The 16,188-nt window shown below is 45.8% G+C and overlaps 2 protein-coding genes across 2 annotated transcripts in view; one reads left to right on the plus strand and one right to left on the minus strand.

Annotated features, from left to right (window-relative positions):
* LOC119456442 (ATP-binding cassette sub-family G member 1) overlaps positions 1–7,349 on the plus strand; it is a 65,044-nt gene extending 57,695 nt beyond the window's left edge. Inside the window, exons 10-13 of the mRNA XM_037718229.2 lie at positions 363–531; positions 692–792; positions 2,239–2,394; positions 3,290–7,349. Of these exons, the coding sequence (XP_037574157.1) occupies positions 363–531; positions 692–792; positions 2,239–2,394; positions 3,290–3,634 (771 nt within the window). The 3' untranslated portion in view covers positions 3,635–7,349. The remainder of the gene's footprint in view (positions 1–362; positions 532–691; positions 793–2,238; positions 2,395–3,289) is intronic.
* LOC119456444 (ATP-binding cassette sub-family G member 1-like) overlaps positions 1–16,188 on the minus strand; it is a 360,487-nt gene that overhangs the window by 198,000 nt on the left and 146,299 nt on the right. The window contains exon 13 of the mRNA XM_049669866.1: positions 12,078–12,129. Within this exon, the coding sequence (XP_049525823.1) occupies positions 12,094–12,129 (36 nt within the window). The 3' untranslated portion in view covers positions 12,078–12,093. The remainder of the gene's footprint in view (positions 1–12,077; positions 12,130–16,188) is intronic.

The raw sequence follows: 16,188 nt of genomic DNA on the forward strand, positions 1-16,188 counted from the left end.
TTTTGAGACGCTGTGCTGCGACCAGAGACGTTCGCAGACGCTGCTCTGGGTGCCGAACTGGTCCTTGAGGAAGTGGAGCTTGAAGTAACGCTTGGCTCCCGCATACGGGTAAGGCGCGGTGGTAAGGGAAGAGCCACCCATAACACATTGTGCCACAAAGTGCCACAAATAACAACCTCCCAAAGCAGCATACACGCATATTTGGATAGCAACCGGGGTTGCTTCTCCGTAAGTTTTTGTGTATTTGTAATTTTGTGACCGAGGCGCTATGTTCACATACAGAACGTTAAACTGTGTACAGTGTCGCCCCATGTTTTCCTGCGTGATCAATACATCTGCTGGTCGCCCTTTCTTGGGTGCAGGTGGCCACTCCCCTGCGGCTTGTGGCATATGTGGGCTTCGCGCTGATGCTTGTCATCCTGTACTACGACATTGGCTACAAGGCGAGCACTGTGACCCACAACGCCACAATGTTCTTCTCCATGTGCTGCATCTGCGTCTTCCAGACCATCCTGCCCGCCGTCATAGTCTGTGAGTCTCGGCACGTGCGCGTTTGTCCTTTTAGATGTACAGTCTTGGACCAAAAACGAGGGAAAAAAAGACACTTTGCATATTTGGCTTTGAACTTTGCATATTTAGCCACAAAGCGGGTCGGCCTCCTTGATAATTCCACTCCTTCACGTTTTTGCAGTTCCCGTCAACATCGCAGTACTGATGAGAGAGCAAAGGAATTGCTGGTACAGCCTCAAAGTTTTCTACCTGGCAAACTACGTCACGGAGATTCCGTTCCTGGTGAGTGATGACGTGCTGCATGAAACATCCAAGGTTACTCGTCACGAAGCCTATACGCTACGGGGGAGTGTATCAACTAGAGTTATACCAAGAGCGACTTGCGACCAGTTACCGATCTACTTAAGTATGCAGCACTGAGGCTGTTTGCATAGTTAAAGATTTGCAGGGCTTCAGGCGTAATAATTTGTACCGCAGCCGAAAAGCGCCAAACTCTACATTAGGTTTCATTCTACAGACTTCAAGAACTATTTTATTTGTGATCATACATTACATGCAATCGTGCAACCATAATGATTAATTTCATTTATTTGTAAATTCGTTGGAGCATTAAAATAAAAGAGTACTGACAAAATTACCAGCTTGATCTACTTGTCCGTTTGCACATGAACATGTTGGAGTAATTATGAACAAATAACATGCCTGGAACACATTTGAATTTGACTTCGCGCAACTACTCAAGCTAAGGGTTGGCTGTGTTAATGTGCACGAACGTTTACACCTGACAAGGACGTGTGACTAGTCCATCGTGTACGTCTTGCGATGTCTGCGAGACACTTCAGCACCTCATATTGGAATGTCCCGCTTTCAGTGCGCAACGCAAATCACTAGTGAGGGACTACCATCTCCTTGGCCTGCGGTGTACGACTCTAGATGAATGTTTATACCCCAGTGGTTGTGCGTCTCGACAGTGATTAAGCTCATCGTGCTCTCCTTACTTTTCTAGAAGCAACGAACTTAGGGACACGTTTGTAACCCAGCAACTATTTCTTTTATTTTACATTCCTTAGTAGCTTGACCCGCAGGGACGGGCCCTACTGTATGTTGTACTTTATTCTTTGACATTTGTCATCTCGCTCTTCCTTTCCTCCTTCCTCCCCTCCTTCCTATCTTTCTTTTTTCTCTCGTCCTTTCCGAAGAGTAGGCAGGCGTTGTGCCCCTTCTGGTGGCAGTTGCCAGCCTTGCTTCTCGCTTTCTCTTTCCTATGTATATGTTTTCAAATCAAATAATAATAATAATAATAATTGACTTCCAAGACCATGCATATGTAAATGGCTTCGAAGTGCCGTGCCTTGCAAGAAGCACCAGCGGCAAGGACTAACACTCAAGGTGAGGTTCAGCGAGGACTGTTTAGGTCATAATGAATGTTGGCACGCGGGCGTGTACGGAAGCAGTTAGGAGGGCAGCGGGCCGTCTACGAGTTCTAGCCGCTCAGTCTGCGTACTCGGGGGACCTAGAGCGAGCGGCGACCTCACATGTGGCGTGATTCGGTACCGCCGAGCCACGACACGCTCATCCGCGGGATGAATTTGGTATGTCATGTGAATATAGCATACGGTCAGAACTGCCTGATAGACGTGATTTAGTGTTCTTGTGAGGTCGACTCAGAGCCCTGTTGCCATGACCATATCACTGTTCCCTTTTCGCTTGGGCCCTTTCTGAGCGCAGGTGATACCGAACGCTGTGCTGATCGCCATCGTCTACTATCCGACGGGACAACCCAGAGAGCTGTGGCGTGTGGCAGGCGTTATGCTCTTCTGCGTCCAGATATGCGCCGTGTCGCAAGCCATGGGGCTCATCGTGTCCGCAGTGTCAAAGCTACAGGTGAGACGGCAGGTTGCCCAGCAAGCCCCTATAAAACGAGTCCAGATCAGAAAGGAAGAGTACCTTTTGTTTTGTTGCTCATGGCGTGAACCCTTGTTATCCGTGCCTTCGCGCCGCACATGCATGAGTGCCTTTCTCAGTTGATCGCTTTCGGGGATGTGACTTTTCGTGGGCGCTGATTGGCTATCCAGCGGACGGAACTGCCGTCACTTTAGTGAGTCTTCGCGTCAGACTCCACGTCACGCAAGAGTGAACGTATCCCGAAAATGATCGATCGAGAATACGTCGCCAAGTTTTAAACAACGTTCACCGTCACCACGTCTGCGAAGTTCTGCCTTTCGGGAAACGCTATGTCTTTTTCCGCATTTGCGCGAAGGGAAACTATCAGGGAAGCAAAATGAGGACGAAAGGCGTCCTGTATGTCTGGTATTAGGTTGAAAAAAATAAATGTTGCTCACGTGCAGAAATCACCCAATCCTGTCCGTAATTAGTAAAAGATTGCTACAGAGACGCAAATTTTATACCGGCAAGTGCTTCTTCCTTCGAGTGCCTGAAGCGAACATTTGTTGATATATCACTATCGGTGAAATTCGGAGCAAGCTGATCTGAGCATGGAAATGCTATAGCAGCTGATTGACGATCGCTAGAGCTACAGAAGACATAGCAAAGGGGAAGAAAAGCAGAGAATCGGATGAAGCGATGGGGTGAGGAACTCCTAAGCACATGGTGGACGTCAATTATAATTGTAAGGCATGGATGGGTGACCTTTGTCCATAAATGCACTTGGTTGAAGATGGTGGCCACATTAGGGGCTGTCATTGTCCCACGAACGCTTTCTCGTTCAAGGCACTTTGTTGCACAGAGTGTAGAAATTCCTTTCTTCCATATCGCACAGACGGCGGTGTTCCTGGCCCTGCCTATCGTGTCGCCGGCCTTCTTCTTCTGCGGCTTCTTCGTGCCGGCCCACCTGCTGACGCAGTACGCGCGGTGGTTAACGGACATCTCGTACATCTACTACGGCTACAACGGCCTACTGCTGTCGGTGTACGGCTATGGCCGCCCAACTCTGGAATGCGACCAGTTCATCTGCCTCTACGAGGACCCCGCACAATTCCTCGAGTTCGTCGGTGCAGCGGACAAGAAGTTTTATGTGTTGGCGCTTGCGCTGCTCGCTTACGAAGCCATATGCAGGACCATCGCCTTCATCCTGCTCAAGATCAGGCTAGCTAGGAAAGAGTGAAGCGTTTCAGTTCGAGCGGCTGCGAGATGACCTTTCATGTGTGTGTGCGCGTCCGCGTATGTACAGTATGGTGTGCGAACGTCGGGCATTTGGCTTTGTTTTTAGTTTTAGCTCGAGCCGCTTGTAAGCGGGAAGTATGGTGACTCGTCCGGAACTACCACCTTTCAGTGCATTCCGCGGGAAAATAGGTGCTGTTGAGGAAGCTACGCTGAGGCGATGCGCCGGAGCGGAGTGCCGACCGTAGGGGGTTGGCGGTCAAGACTACAACAGTGCCACCATAGTGCAACCGATGCGGCTCAGGGCGATATATGGTTGTGACGAAACATGCATGCTCATCGCCTGTGTCCTGCTGAATATGAAAATAGGCTGGAATAGGTGCCATTGTCGATTTGCACGTTTGCGAAGTTGCCTCGTCGTGGGAGCTCGTGGGCGTGCGCTGCTTTTTGTGTGACGGCGAATGGAAATTGTATTGTTCTTATTTGAGCTGCATCAGTTTTACAACAGCCTGTGCGGGTAACATAAAACTTCGAAACATGTGGTAAAGTCGTTCATCGTCGCTTAAGACGGCATGATAGACCGTGTAGGTGGTTTTTAAGAAGAGTAAAGGGACGTTAACCCGCATACACGTTTTGTTAATGCGATTAGCATTCTTTGGGAACTATACCCACATTGCGGTGGGGGTCTGACCTCTTTCACCCAGTGACCCAGGTTGTCTACTATAGCTTGGGCCACACAGTATGTATTGGCTGTTGTGTTGCCGAGCAGACAACATCGTCCGCTGGGTATGCGACCGAATAGACAACTCGCTGCTGTCTGGCCTAGTTGTGTCATTGGATGTGTGCCACAGGGTATGTGTGTGGACAGACAACTTCGGCACTGCGTTTGTGATATTGGTAAGTGCCCATTTTTGGTCGATCCCCCAGAATGAATGATGTAACGTTAAATATATTAAAGCGGTAGCACCCCATCCACAACGGACACCTCCGCTTCGAGCGCAGCCGCTTGATGGAGAGCCATTGCAACTAAGTTGCAGACGGAAAACTAGGGACACTACGAAAATTCAGCTGGAGTGCAGTGATTACAACAAGATTTTATGTGTCGTGGTATCGTTTGGCGTTGTGGTTGGGAGCGAGATTGCCACTTTGCGTTTATGCGGTGGCAATGCGGTGGGTCGCTACATCGCTTTAATGATAATCGCACTAACGTCGACATTCACCATGAGCACTGCCGATAGTTTTTTCTTAAAATTATCAAGTTTCAATTTTATTTGGATTCAAACGTCACAATCTGCTTTTTATCGGAATGGCGGATCCTTGAGTGAACTAAGAAGGCAGCAGCGACGTCACTTTTCCACCTTGGACTACACTTGCCAGCGATGCAGCTTGCGGTTCCTGCCAGTTTCCTCTAACCTTGCTCCTTTGACATTTACACTGGTTTGATAAACTGACAATAGGTAGCCTAGAACCCCAACAAACATCAACACACTCCAAAATATTTCAATCTAGCATGCGTTCAAAGTATTGTAGTCGTAAACGAGGAGCACATCTGTGCCGTCACACCCGGCAGCAGTCGCCTTCTTGGGTACTTGATCACTGACAGGTGTCAATACCTCACCTAAGTGTGGCCAGTCTGAAGCAGCGGCGTAGCCAGGGGGTGGGACACCCAGACACGTGCCCCCCTGCCCGAAATTTCTGCGTTAGAATGCGGCCTTCCTAGGCCCCTCCCCATTTTACGCTTCCCCGAAAAAATACTTATGGCTACGTCGTTGGGCTGAAGGTATAGTTTTGTACACCAGAGTTGTCAGTTGTGCATAAACATTCTTATTTTTGGTTTAATGAGCAGAGAAAAAATTTGGAGGATGCTTAAGCTTCGCCTTTAAGAGGAGAACGCGATAGCGTTATCGGGACCCGTTCGCATCGCATCTTTCGCATACGCAAGTAGGTTTCATTCACTGCAACACTGAACGTGGGAAATCTAGCTTACAAAGACCAAGCTTACACCGATCCCCTTAATGTCGGCTTCACTTTTAAACTGAAATGCGTTGCTGGAAAGACGTTTTTACAGGGGCAATATAAGCGGTCTCATATTAAAATGTGAAGACCCTAGCACCTTTTTTATTATTTTATTAGTTGTTTGCTATTGCCCTGACGCACGCAGGTCTGGTAGAAATGTTCGAGTTTCTTCGTAGCAGAATTACGTTTTCTCGTACATTCAGATTAGAATCCGACGCCGATTGGTAAACAATACGACGGCGAATCCGACGGCGAATCCGACGCCAAATGGTAAAGTCGTACTTTACCATGTTTATGACGGATTTCACTGTGAGAAATTAAATTTTGGTTCACCAAAACCTTGCACCACGGGGAGGGCCGGCGCGGTGATATGGTTGGATTATTTTCTCCGCCACCCCGATCACACGCAGGTTGCCGAGGCCGGATTTTCTGCGACACGGGGCCCTAAACGCTATCGCGTTAAAAGAAACCGGATCACATTGTCGAAGCACTTGCAAACAGTTTTATTTTCGTCATACGATGCACATCAAAGGGTACGTAGAGAAACAGCATAAATGTAAAGGGTTTCCTGAACGCGTCCATTGACAGACATCGCACAATCTTGAGCCCCATGTCAGATATGACCCCATCCTTATGCTCGAGATAATGTTTGTAGGACAGTGTATGAGAGGCCATACTGACTACTGATGTTTTGCGTTGGAATTGTGGAGTTTCAACAGTCTTTTCGCTACGCACGCTTTGTGCAGATAGTAAAGCACGAAAGGAAAAAGGTCTTTAACCGATGGCCGGAAATCTCGATATTTGTAGCTGCAATCAGCCTATGGCAACCGCTGCTCAGCGCCGCGTGAGAGCCCTACCGCTTATACGGTGACAACCTAAGGATTCAATGCACGCTCCAGCCACAAAAGGGCAGTGCACCTGCCCTTCACCTTCGAGAGAGAGCCAAGCCTACTGGAGTGCGCCTACCGTTTAATGACTTTCCTCTGCTGACGTGATTGCTACGCTAATTGGATAATAAGAGCTCGTTGTTCCTGGCTATAGCATTACCTTTGATTAAGCACTTGATTCACGGTCGCCTACAAAATTTGCAAAGAGTTCCAAGTTTCATTGTAAAGTCAGTGACACAACGACATATATGTGAGAAAAACACAGACGTTTTAGACACGGTTAATTGCTTGACGTCACGGGAATAAACCAACCTAATTTGCTGGCGCATCAACGTTCACAGAATAAATTTTCTAGTGATCTATGCAAACTGTGTTCGAGCTGGATAGGGAACATATAACCTTTTATTCTTAGGTTGTCACCGACTATAGACATGAGAAACAAAGTTTAAAAACAACTTGCCAAGGGCGGGCAATACCACTGGAAATACTGTAAATGCGCTCTACACTACAGCGCTGGAGCAGCGAGAAACTGAAGATTGCAACGCGACACTTAAGCCCCGTGTCGATCTAGTCGTACACTATGCGCATTTATTTGAAACGTCATTAAATGCACTAAAGCTTGATCGAGTGATGAACTATGAAGCATAGAGAAGGTTTCACATATGTGTCAGCACACAGACGTTGCGAACATTATCTTGCACCACGGCTGACCACATGTGCTCCGTCGATTACATGTGTCCGGAAAGGACAGCCGAGCTGGCGAGTGTTTGTACCAGCACGTAATAAACAGCTGATCTGTGTTCTTGAATAGTAGCATTTGCTTGGTGATTTCTGCCTATCGGTGTCGCTTTTTCGGCGTTATTGGGACGAACGCCTCTCAACCACCCTCATCGTGGAGACAACCAAGCCGCAGGTGAATTGGACGGTAAGAATTATGGAAGGATCGATATATATATATATATATATATATATATATATATATATATATATATATTGTGAGCGCTAACTATGCAGTTCATCATCGTCTTCATCTGTATATACCCATCCGCATAATCATAATCTTTTGTACGGGCACGATTGTCCGTGGTGTCGCGAATCGCCACCGACCCTCTACCACGTCTCATGGGGATGTAGTAAAAGGCCAGATAAACTAAATTCCTTACTGGATAGGTACAGACTAGAACGTTCTCCGGAGCAATGGGAGGCACTCCTCGCGAGCTCAGACCCAGAAGTGCAACTAGCGCTTCTGGACCACGTCCGGCTGGCGGCAGAAGCCAGTGGAGCCCTGGACTTGGGGCCCCACCCATCTAGCTTCTAAACCCCTTCCCTTTTACCTCAATAAATGTTAGTCTTCTTCTTTTTCGGGTTGGTGCTCGCTGGCTGGCTCACGCTATGTTGAAATACAAGGGCTCTGCCTTCGTCCCGGGCGTCGTCTTACAAGTGGTGGAGTGTGCGTTGATGTCCCGGTCCTCTTGCTCTACCGGTCACCCCTGGAGCTCTGCTCTAGTCGACGGTTGCGCTCGCCAGCACCAGTCATGGCACAAACCGACGCATCCACAGCTGCAACCACCACGGCTCAACCAGATGGGCCGCAGCGCGACCCTCAGGTATTTTCTGGCCTTCGCGGCGAAGGCGTCGAAGACTGGCTTGACTATTACGACCGGGTGAGCGCTTACAACCGTTGGGAAGAGGTACACAAGCTCTGCAATGTTATAATCTTTCTAGCTGAGGGAGGTCGCTCAAACGTGGTTTTTCAACCATGAACGCGACTTCCCTGATTGGTCAGCATTTACTGCGCAGCTTTGTCAGATATTCGGCACATCTGCTGGGCGCTCTGAAGTAGCGAAACAGAAGCTCGCTACCCTAATCCAGGGAGCCGATTAATCTTGTACCGCCTACGTTGAAGACGTTCTGGCTCTCTGCCGTCGCGCTCAGAGTGACATGTCTGAAGTGAAACGTATCCGCCATATCCTGAAGGGCATGAACTCCGTTGTCTTTAACGCTCTTGTAATTCAGAGCCCCACTACAGTTAGTGATATCATCACGACATGCCAACGCCTGGCCACGATCTGCTCTTTTCGTCTTCCGCGCGCCTCCTGCGACGCTCACCTTACCGACAACGACAAATTGCAAGCGCTCCTCCGAATGTGCAAGAGGACCTTCATGGCCATGCTCCTGCCAAAACCGCCATTGCGTCTCTGTGCTCTCCTCCTCCCAATGTGCGCGAGATCATTAAGGCACTATGAGCCCATTAGCGGTGCATCACTGCATGCATTCGCACCTCCCCAGGTTTCACTTCAGTGGAGCTGCATTTCGCTCGATGGGTCATTTGACACTTACGCATAAAATTTAATTCACCGCTCAAACCGAGCCTACGACTTAACTCGCGCTAACTGTATTAACTAATAAAAACTAAATCAGTAAGAAAGGCGTACGTAATGACGAAATTGCTGAGGGAGTTAACGAAAACAATGATGGTTTCGCTAATACTTCATGGTAAAAGACATCATCAAGCTTGTCCTAAAATAAGACTAGTGACGGATTTTTTTTGCATCCCTCTCTCTCTCTCTCTTTGCGTGGGCTTTTCTTAACTTTTATGTCTCCCCTTCCCCCCTTCCCCAGTGCAGGGTAGCAAACCGGATATTTACACTCCGGCTAACCTCCCCGCCTTTTGCATCTTATTTGTCTCACTATCTCGGCTGCTTTCGATGCCGACTTCTACTTCTCTATAGCGGACTTCTTCAATTTTATGTTGCTGACATTCTCACTACTTGCTTCTAGTATACTGCTTGTCTAGTCTGTCACTTACAAAGTGGTGCATACACTTTTTTGTATATGAAGTTGCATATACCCACTGACCCAAGCTGTCATTGCGGGCACGTTCCCAGTGGCCCAAGTTTTTGTCTACTCGCCAGGAAGGCAGCAGCTATAGCCCACACGAAGGGAGAAGGGGAAGAGGTGGGGGGGGGGGGGGGGGGGGGGGGGACGGCGAGGCAATAAAAGCTGTGCTTTAGAAAAGGAAATTACAAAATCTCTTCGAGATGTTGAAGGGACCCCGTGGCCGCCACCGCCGACTGCGAACACGCCCAAGCCAGTTGAAAGCCGATAACAGCTGTCATTGCAAAAAAATAAAAAAATAAAAAATCAAAGCCCCTTTCGTAAAGAAAGATGGTTGAACGCATAGCTTTCTCCCATGCAAACTGAATCAAAGTCCAAAGCCAACGACGACGCAACAAACCAAAAAAATGCTTAGCGACCCGATGCGATGCATATGTGATTTGATTGCTTGTTTAGGATTGTATTCTTTTGAACGTTGAAATTGAATGAAGACACATTTCGTTAAGTTGCATAGCCTTCATTTTAGATCATGTAGCCGTTGATTACGCGCACACACTCACTTTTACGGACGACTCTACACTTGCACACTATTGCCTTGTGATCGTTGTGGTAGACGGTCAGAGGCTCTGCCGTTACCGATAGACGGGATGAGCCGTACGGGCACGATCGCGCTCGCGCTTGCGTTCGCGTACGGCAGCTTCTTGTGCCGTGCGCTGCACCCGCGGCCTACCCATGGTGACGGCCGGAAATGCATTGCGTGACGAGCGTAATGCAATGCAGATATATACAGTTCGTCTGTGTAGCGTGGTGATGCAGTTCCCATTGTTCATATCGGTACAACTGCGAATGTAAACTGTAGTGTTCTACGTTACGTATGTCGTGCGCCGCTGTTCTATTGTGTGCGCAGATGTGAAGATAGTTCCATAATGTAAGTTGGCTTCCCTGCAGTGCGTTCTCGGCACTCACGGACGAATCAGTGAGACATAGAAAGCTTCACTTTAAAATCCGGAAGTTCAATCACCAGTCAATGTTCCACAAGGCTATATCCAGAGGTCTGTTTTGTATTTGCTAAGCAGCTTTTCGTTGCTATAGGGAAAAAAGATGATTAACATTTCAACAGCCATTTTGTTATAGTATTTCTATTCGTAGGCGTGTAATAACAGCGCGCGCATGTAGCTTCGGTGGCGACGTAAAAGAAAGAAATGTCATTCGTTTGCAGCTTATGTTTCAGACGGGAAAGGCCGAAATTCTGCTTGATTTATGAAACAAGCCTTTTCAGCCTATTCTACTTCAGGGATATGTTCGTGTGCGGTGAATTCGCCGCATACCTTCGCTGGTGATTTTTGTATGCTAGAAGGTGAGATTGGTAGGCCGAGCACGTGCACCTCGTTTTCATGGGTGGCCTGTCAGGCCTTCCATGTGTGCAAGAAAGTCCGTCGCCCTAGCACTTTGGATTCTTCCAGCATCGATACCGAATACGGGCGATCGTAATTATAGCATTGGTGGCCGACCGTTTCACAAGCCAATGAAAACCAGGTGTATGCAGCGACGAGACACATATTTTTTACGCGGGTAATTTCCGCTGACTGCAGCGCATTCTGCTTAATATAGAAGCATTCGCATCAGCGAAAAAAAAAAAAAAGCAAGAACAGCATGGGAGTTTATTGCACAGGGCTTTCACGTCGCTCCGATGCAAATGAAGAGTGAGAAGGAGAAAAAAGAACGCATAGGCTGGAAAACAGGTGCTGCATTATAGGTATATAATTTGTCCCCGCTCATATTAGTAAACATTGCGAGTGCTTCTGACGTTATAGAATGCTCTCATGTTTATTTCACCTTCTTTACTGCAATCTAGAGGGCACAGAACAGTACGTGCAGTCCTTACCAGCAGTCGTTCAGCTCTCGCAGCTATATACCTCACAAATTTCGTTCAGAGCTCCCGAGAGTTATTTTGCAAGCTTGACATGTTTTTTTTTTCCTACTGGAGTAAAATAAAAATAAGTGGAAAGCGGCAAACGAGATAAACGACGAGCAATAATGTAGTCTAGACATTCTCGTTGCGATTAGTAAAGCACTCTTGTGGTCGTCTTCGCGGTGGCTATGTGCGGTGTGATACAAGTACAAGTACAAGCAAGTAGAAGCAAGTGAGCCAAGTAGAAGGGTGTGCCAGCTAGCGTTAGCCAAGCTGCTTAAAGAAAAAAATATTTAAAGGATAAGGTGCAAGATACGATTTTAAGACATACGGTGTTCTGTCATCAGCCCTTTGGCTAACGTCTGCTGGGGCACACGGTATAGTGGCAACAGCAGCATCACTAGTAGCAAAATCAACAACAGCATCCATATAAAATAATAATAATAAATAAAAATTAAAAAAACGTGTGACATCAACGCTTTGGAGCTTAGTAGAACTCAGAAATGGCATAGCATTCAACTTTTTTTGTTGCTTTCTTTTTTTTGTGTAGAGAAACTTTGATGAATCCATAGAAGTGAGAGCCATCGGCGTCAAGCTAAACTCGTTGATAGCTAACAAATCACGTTTGTAACGATTTGGCTACGATGGAGTATTATACTACGACGTGCTTTAGCTCAACTCTCTCAATCCGTAAGTCATAAAACCTAACTTCTTTTCGCTCCTCAGTTCACAGGAATGAGAAAAAAATAAAACGTTGCTTCAAAAGTTTGGTCAGAGAGCAGACGAGTACTCACGGCTGCGTAAGCGGTGTCACTTGGAGTCTTCGATTGTTCTGTTCACGGCCGCCTGCAGGTGAAAAAGCTCCGTAATATTTCCGCTAAGTATCCGCCTGAGACCCGAAAGCAGCTCCTCAGGGGCATCCCTTTTCAAGTTAGTTTTTATTACATGCTAACACGTTACGAACGCGAAGATTCATTTTCTTTAGACACCACCGTTACATTCAGAAAAAAGCATCGCGTACATGGACAAAGTAACTATCTCTTCACCTTAGAACAAAATTAGGCGTGCAGACACGGGCAGAAGAAGGGCGAAACGGACAACACAAACGTCTTTCTAACATGAATCCCTACCAACTAGCTGGAGTTTCTCTCCCTCTTCAGGTGTGTTGCGGTAAAGACCACTTTTCTTTGCATAAACGCAATGATGAACACTTCAAATCGTGTGACGAGTATTGATGTTGATGTTGAAGCGTGAATTTTCATGTTATCTCGCGGTATTCGAAACGCACTACACGTAGCCTGTGACGACAAAATGGTCTAGATCAAGTCATTGACGATTTTCTCGAGAGATGATGACAAGAATATGATGCGACCACTTTCATCCAGATGTACGTGAGTCTGAGTTCATATCATGAATGAACATGCTGCGCAATCGCTTCCTTGTTAACATTGAAAAGCATTGAAGTGAATGTACATAAGGATGTGCTTAAGAGCAAGCTTTAGTTCAGGAGCTCACATATCTAAATGCATAGAAACAAAGGAATATTTTTGCTATACATTAACTGCTGAAAGTTTGATGAGGTTTCTTTTTTGCATTTTTATTTAGACGCGTCAATTTTTTACAAAACTGTAGAACATCTAAAACTAAAAAAAGAAGAAGCTCGTGTTCTAAGTTTACAATCTATAACTGAGTAATAAAAAAGAATAACACAATTGTGTAAACTGAACCTAACCTTTTACCTAAAGCGGCCAAAACTGGTGTATTATACACAGCTCTAGAATACAACAATAATTTGTGAATATGATTTTAGCGAAACCCTCATAAACATCGTAACAATTTCACGTAATCTGTAAATGCACATGTGAAGTTTGTTCAGCTTACATGCTCTAAAAGACGAAGTTTATAGATCTGCGATATCTGTTTTTGGTGCAGAGTTACGTATTTTTAAACTTCGTGCTTCATTTATTTTTTGATGTAATGATGTTCGGCACTTTTTCAAACAGTATGACGACCTAAATCGATAGTAAGCCCGCGAATGCACGCAAAATTGCCGCGCGACTGGCCGCTCGAGGCACTTTGCGTATATTGCGGGCATCTTTCACGCTCGGAAAAACACTTTTATGTTGCACGCATTGAGCAACAGAAAGCTGTATCGGGAGTTTTTCATAGTGCTCTACAATTTTCTCATTGACTTTTTCCATCTAATTATAGTAATTGAGAAGTTGACTAATTAATAATGACTAATTATCTAATTAGGCCGAATGCAAAAATGATCTGAGTATCTCTAAGCGACCGCAAACAGCATTACCTTGTTTCTGTTGAGCTAGGTGGCATTTGCATATTTTTAAAGTTTGGCTAAAGTTACGTGGGACACCCTGTATATATATATATATATATATATATATATATATATATATATATATAGCACCACTGTACATGCCCGTCGTTTTTGATATACCTTGACATGAGCCATCAGATGTGTAGACACTCACGACGCCACTAAATCCTGTCAGTGATGCCCGCGTGCATGCTCTTTGTTAATACGTTTTCAATAATCCCACTCCATGCACGCCCAACTTTGTACCCCTGTATAGCACCACTTTACAAGCCCATCGTTTTGATGACTTTGACATGAGTCATTGCACGTGTTGACATCCATGACGACACGAAATCTGTGCACACCTGTGGTCATGGGCTACTCACGATTTAGGAGCTTGTTTTCACAGCCTTGTTGTATTCACTTTTTTTAATAATTCCACTCCGTGCACGCGCAGTTTTCCATTTACGTGTTCGTTGTATTCTTTTTTAGTTTGTATTTATTTTTTTCACTTTGTGTTTTTTTCTTGCCTCTTTTCACCCTTACGGCAGAAAGGTATAAATTGAGCTCTGTATGCTTGTACACGCACTCTTGATGAAGGCCGGACCCCGGCCGAAACGTCAGTAAAGTCTTGTTATGTTTTTCCTACGTGCTTCTAATTTTTGAACTATATATATATATATATATATATATATATATATATATATATATATATATATATGATGTACTGCATGCAAATATGCAATATAATATCTAGCCTGCCTATAATTCACTGCGAATAAAATCACGTCTTCATGAGCCAATAATACCAGGAATGCTTCGCTTTACGTAGATGTCAATTGCAGTTGAGTCTGCCTGTTTATCTGTACGCTCCATGAACTTAAGAGCGGTCATTAAGAAAACAGGCTTACTTACGTTCCTTTCAACGACGCTCATTTTCTTTGTTTATATCGCCAGTTTCTTACTGTCCGGGTGTATCGTTCTGCCTTCCCCCAGCCGGTGTAAGGCAGTATGCTCTTTGGCCGCTTAATGAGAACCTTTACGATGCAAAGTATCTGCTTCGTTGAATATTTTGCCGCACTTAACCATAACTCTTTAATTTGTGTCGCGTGTTTCCTCATGCTTATCCCTTTTCTCGCTTGTCCCAATCATTTTTTATGCGACAATTTATAAATTCAGCGGCCTTGGCAAGCACATACTGAAGCTGGCAGACGTGCCTCGGCCCACTGACGACGTATCGGCAGCGATCTAAAGTAATATTTCTCGATACTTGATCTGTCTAGGCTTGTCTTGTTTACACGACAATATATTCAGGCCACTTCATATTTCAGCGTAGACATGCAGACGTACGCATGGTGCCAGCATTTTTTTTCTTCTTCTGTTCAGTTATCACAAGCACACTAAAACTAGGTGCACATTCGATGACGGGGTGGTTTTGGGGATTTGCAAGCAAATCGGATGTGCTGAACACGCAAGAGACATCGTGAGATAATATGAGTGGCCTGGTCTTTCCTCACATTTTCCGTAGGGTGTGAAACAAGCATTTCCTACTTGTAATGTGTCAAACTAAACTACAGACGCTCATTTCTTTTGTTTTATACGACCCGCTGCCGTGGTGGCGTAGTGGCCTTGGCATTGCGCTGCTAAGCCCGAGGTCTCGCGATCAAATCCCGGCCACGGCGGCCAAATTTGGATGGTAGTTAAATGCAAGAACGCCCGTGTACCGTTAATTGGGTGCACGTTAAAACCGCAGGCAGTCAAAATTAACCCGGCGTCCTCCACTACGACGTGCCTCCTAATCATATATGTTTCGGGCACGTAAAACTCAACGACTTAATCAATAATTCTTGTTGTATGCGTTTTTGGTCGATAGACACGTGTACGAGCCCAATTCTATCTCAAAAATTAGCAGGAAATGTCATTTATCTTCACCGGTGTAGATGCTATCGCAAACGAGTTAGTTATACTTTCTGCGAAACTCTGAAGCGCCGTAGAAGGCGGACAACGAACTGTGGTAAATAAGAAAAAAAATTAAAAAAAGAAAGATGAGTGAAATATCGTGCAGTGCACACAAATTCACACACCCAGTATTTGCTTCGCATGAATCAACTTCTTGAAGCTGTTCAATTATCAGTTACCACTATCTCACACTGGGCTCCTTCAGTCGTCTTGAGTCCTCTAGCTGAGCCTTAATGAAAGGACGAGTGTTGACGGCTCAAACTCTGTGAGAAGTCACGGCTGAGGACCCCGCCGTTCTTAGATATCGATTCATCCTGACACAGGTAAGGTGCACATGCAACTATCAGCCTGGAAGCCAGACCGTTCCACAGGCAGTAACAAGTGGTGAAGAGAGTTCTCAGCTATTCCGAAAAGCCTGCTAAGCTTTCTCCTAAATACTGAACTGCTTCTAAACTGTGTGCGCTCACATAAATAATAATGTATACCATAGACAAAAGACGAGAACACAGCGCCGTTTTGGAGAAGCGCTAAAAGCTCATAAGAGGTACTTTTATGAAACGACGAGCCCTTCTTCAAGGCATAGTGCTACAAAGCGAATTAGTCAGTATTTTGCGTGTTGTACATACACG

The sequence above is a fragment of the Dermacentor silvarum genome, chromosome 6, assembly GCF_013339745.2.
Source record: "Dermacentor silvarum isolate Dsil-2018 chromosome 6, BIME_Dsil_1.4, whole genome shotgun sequence".
Lineage (NCBI taxonomy): Eukaryota > Metazoa > Arthropoda > Arachnida > Ixodida > Ixodidae > Dermacentor > Dermacentor silvarum.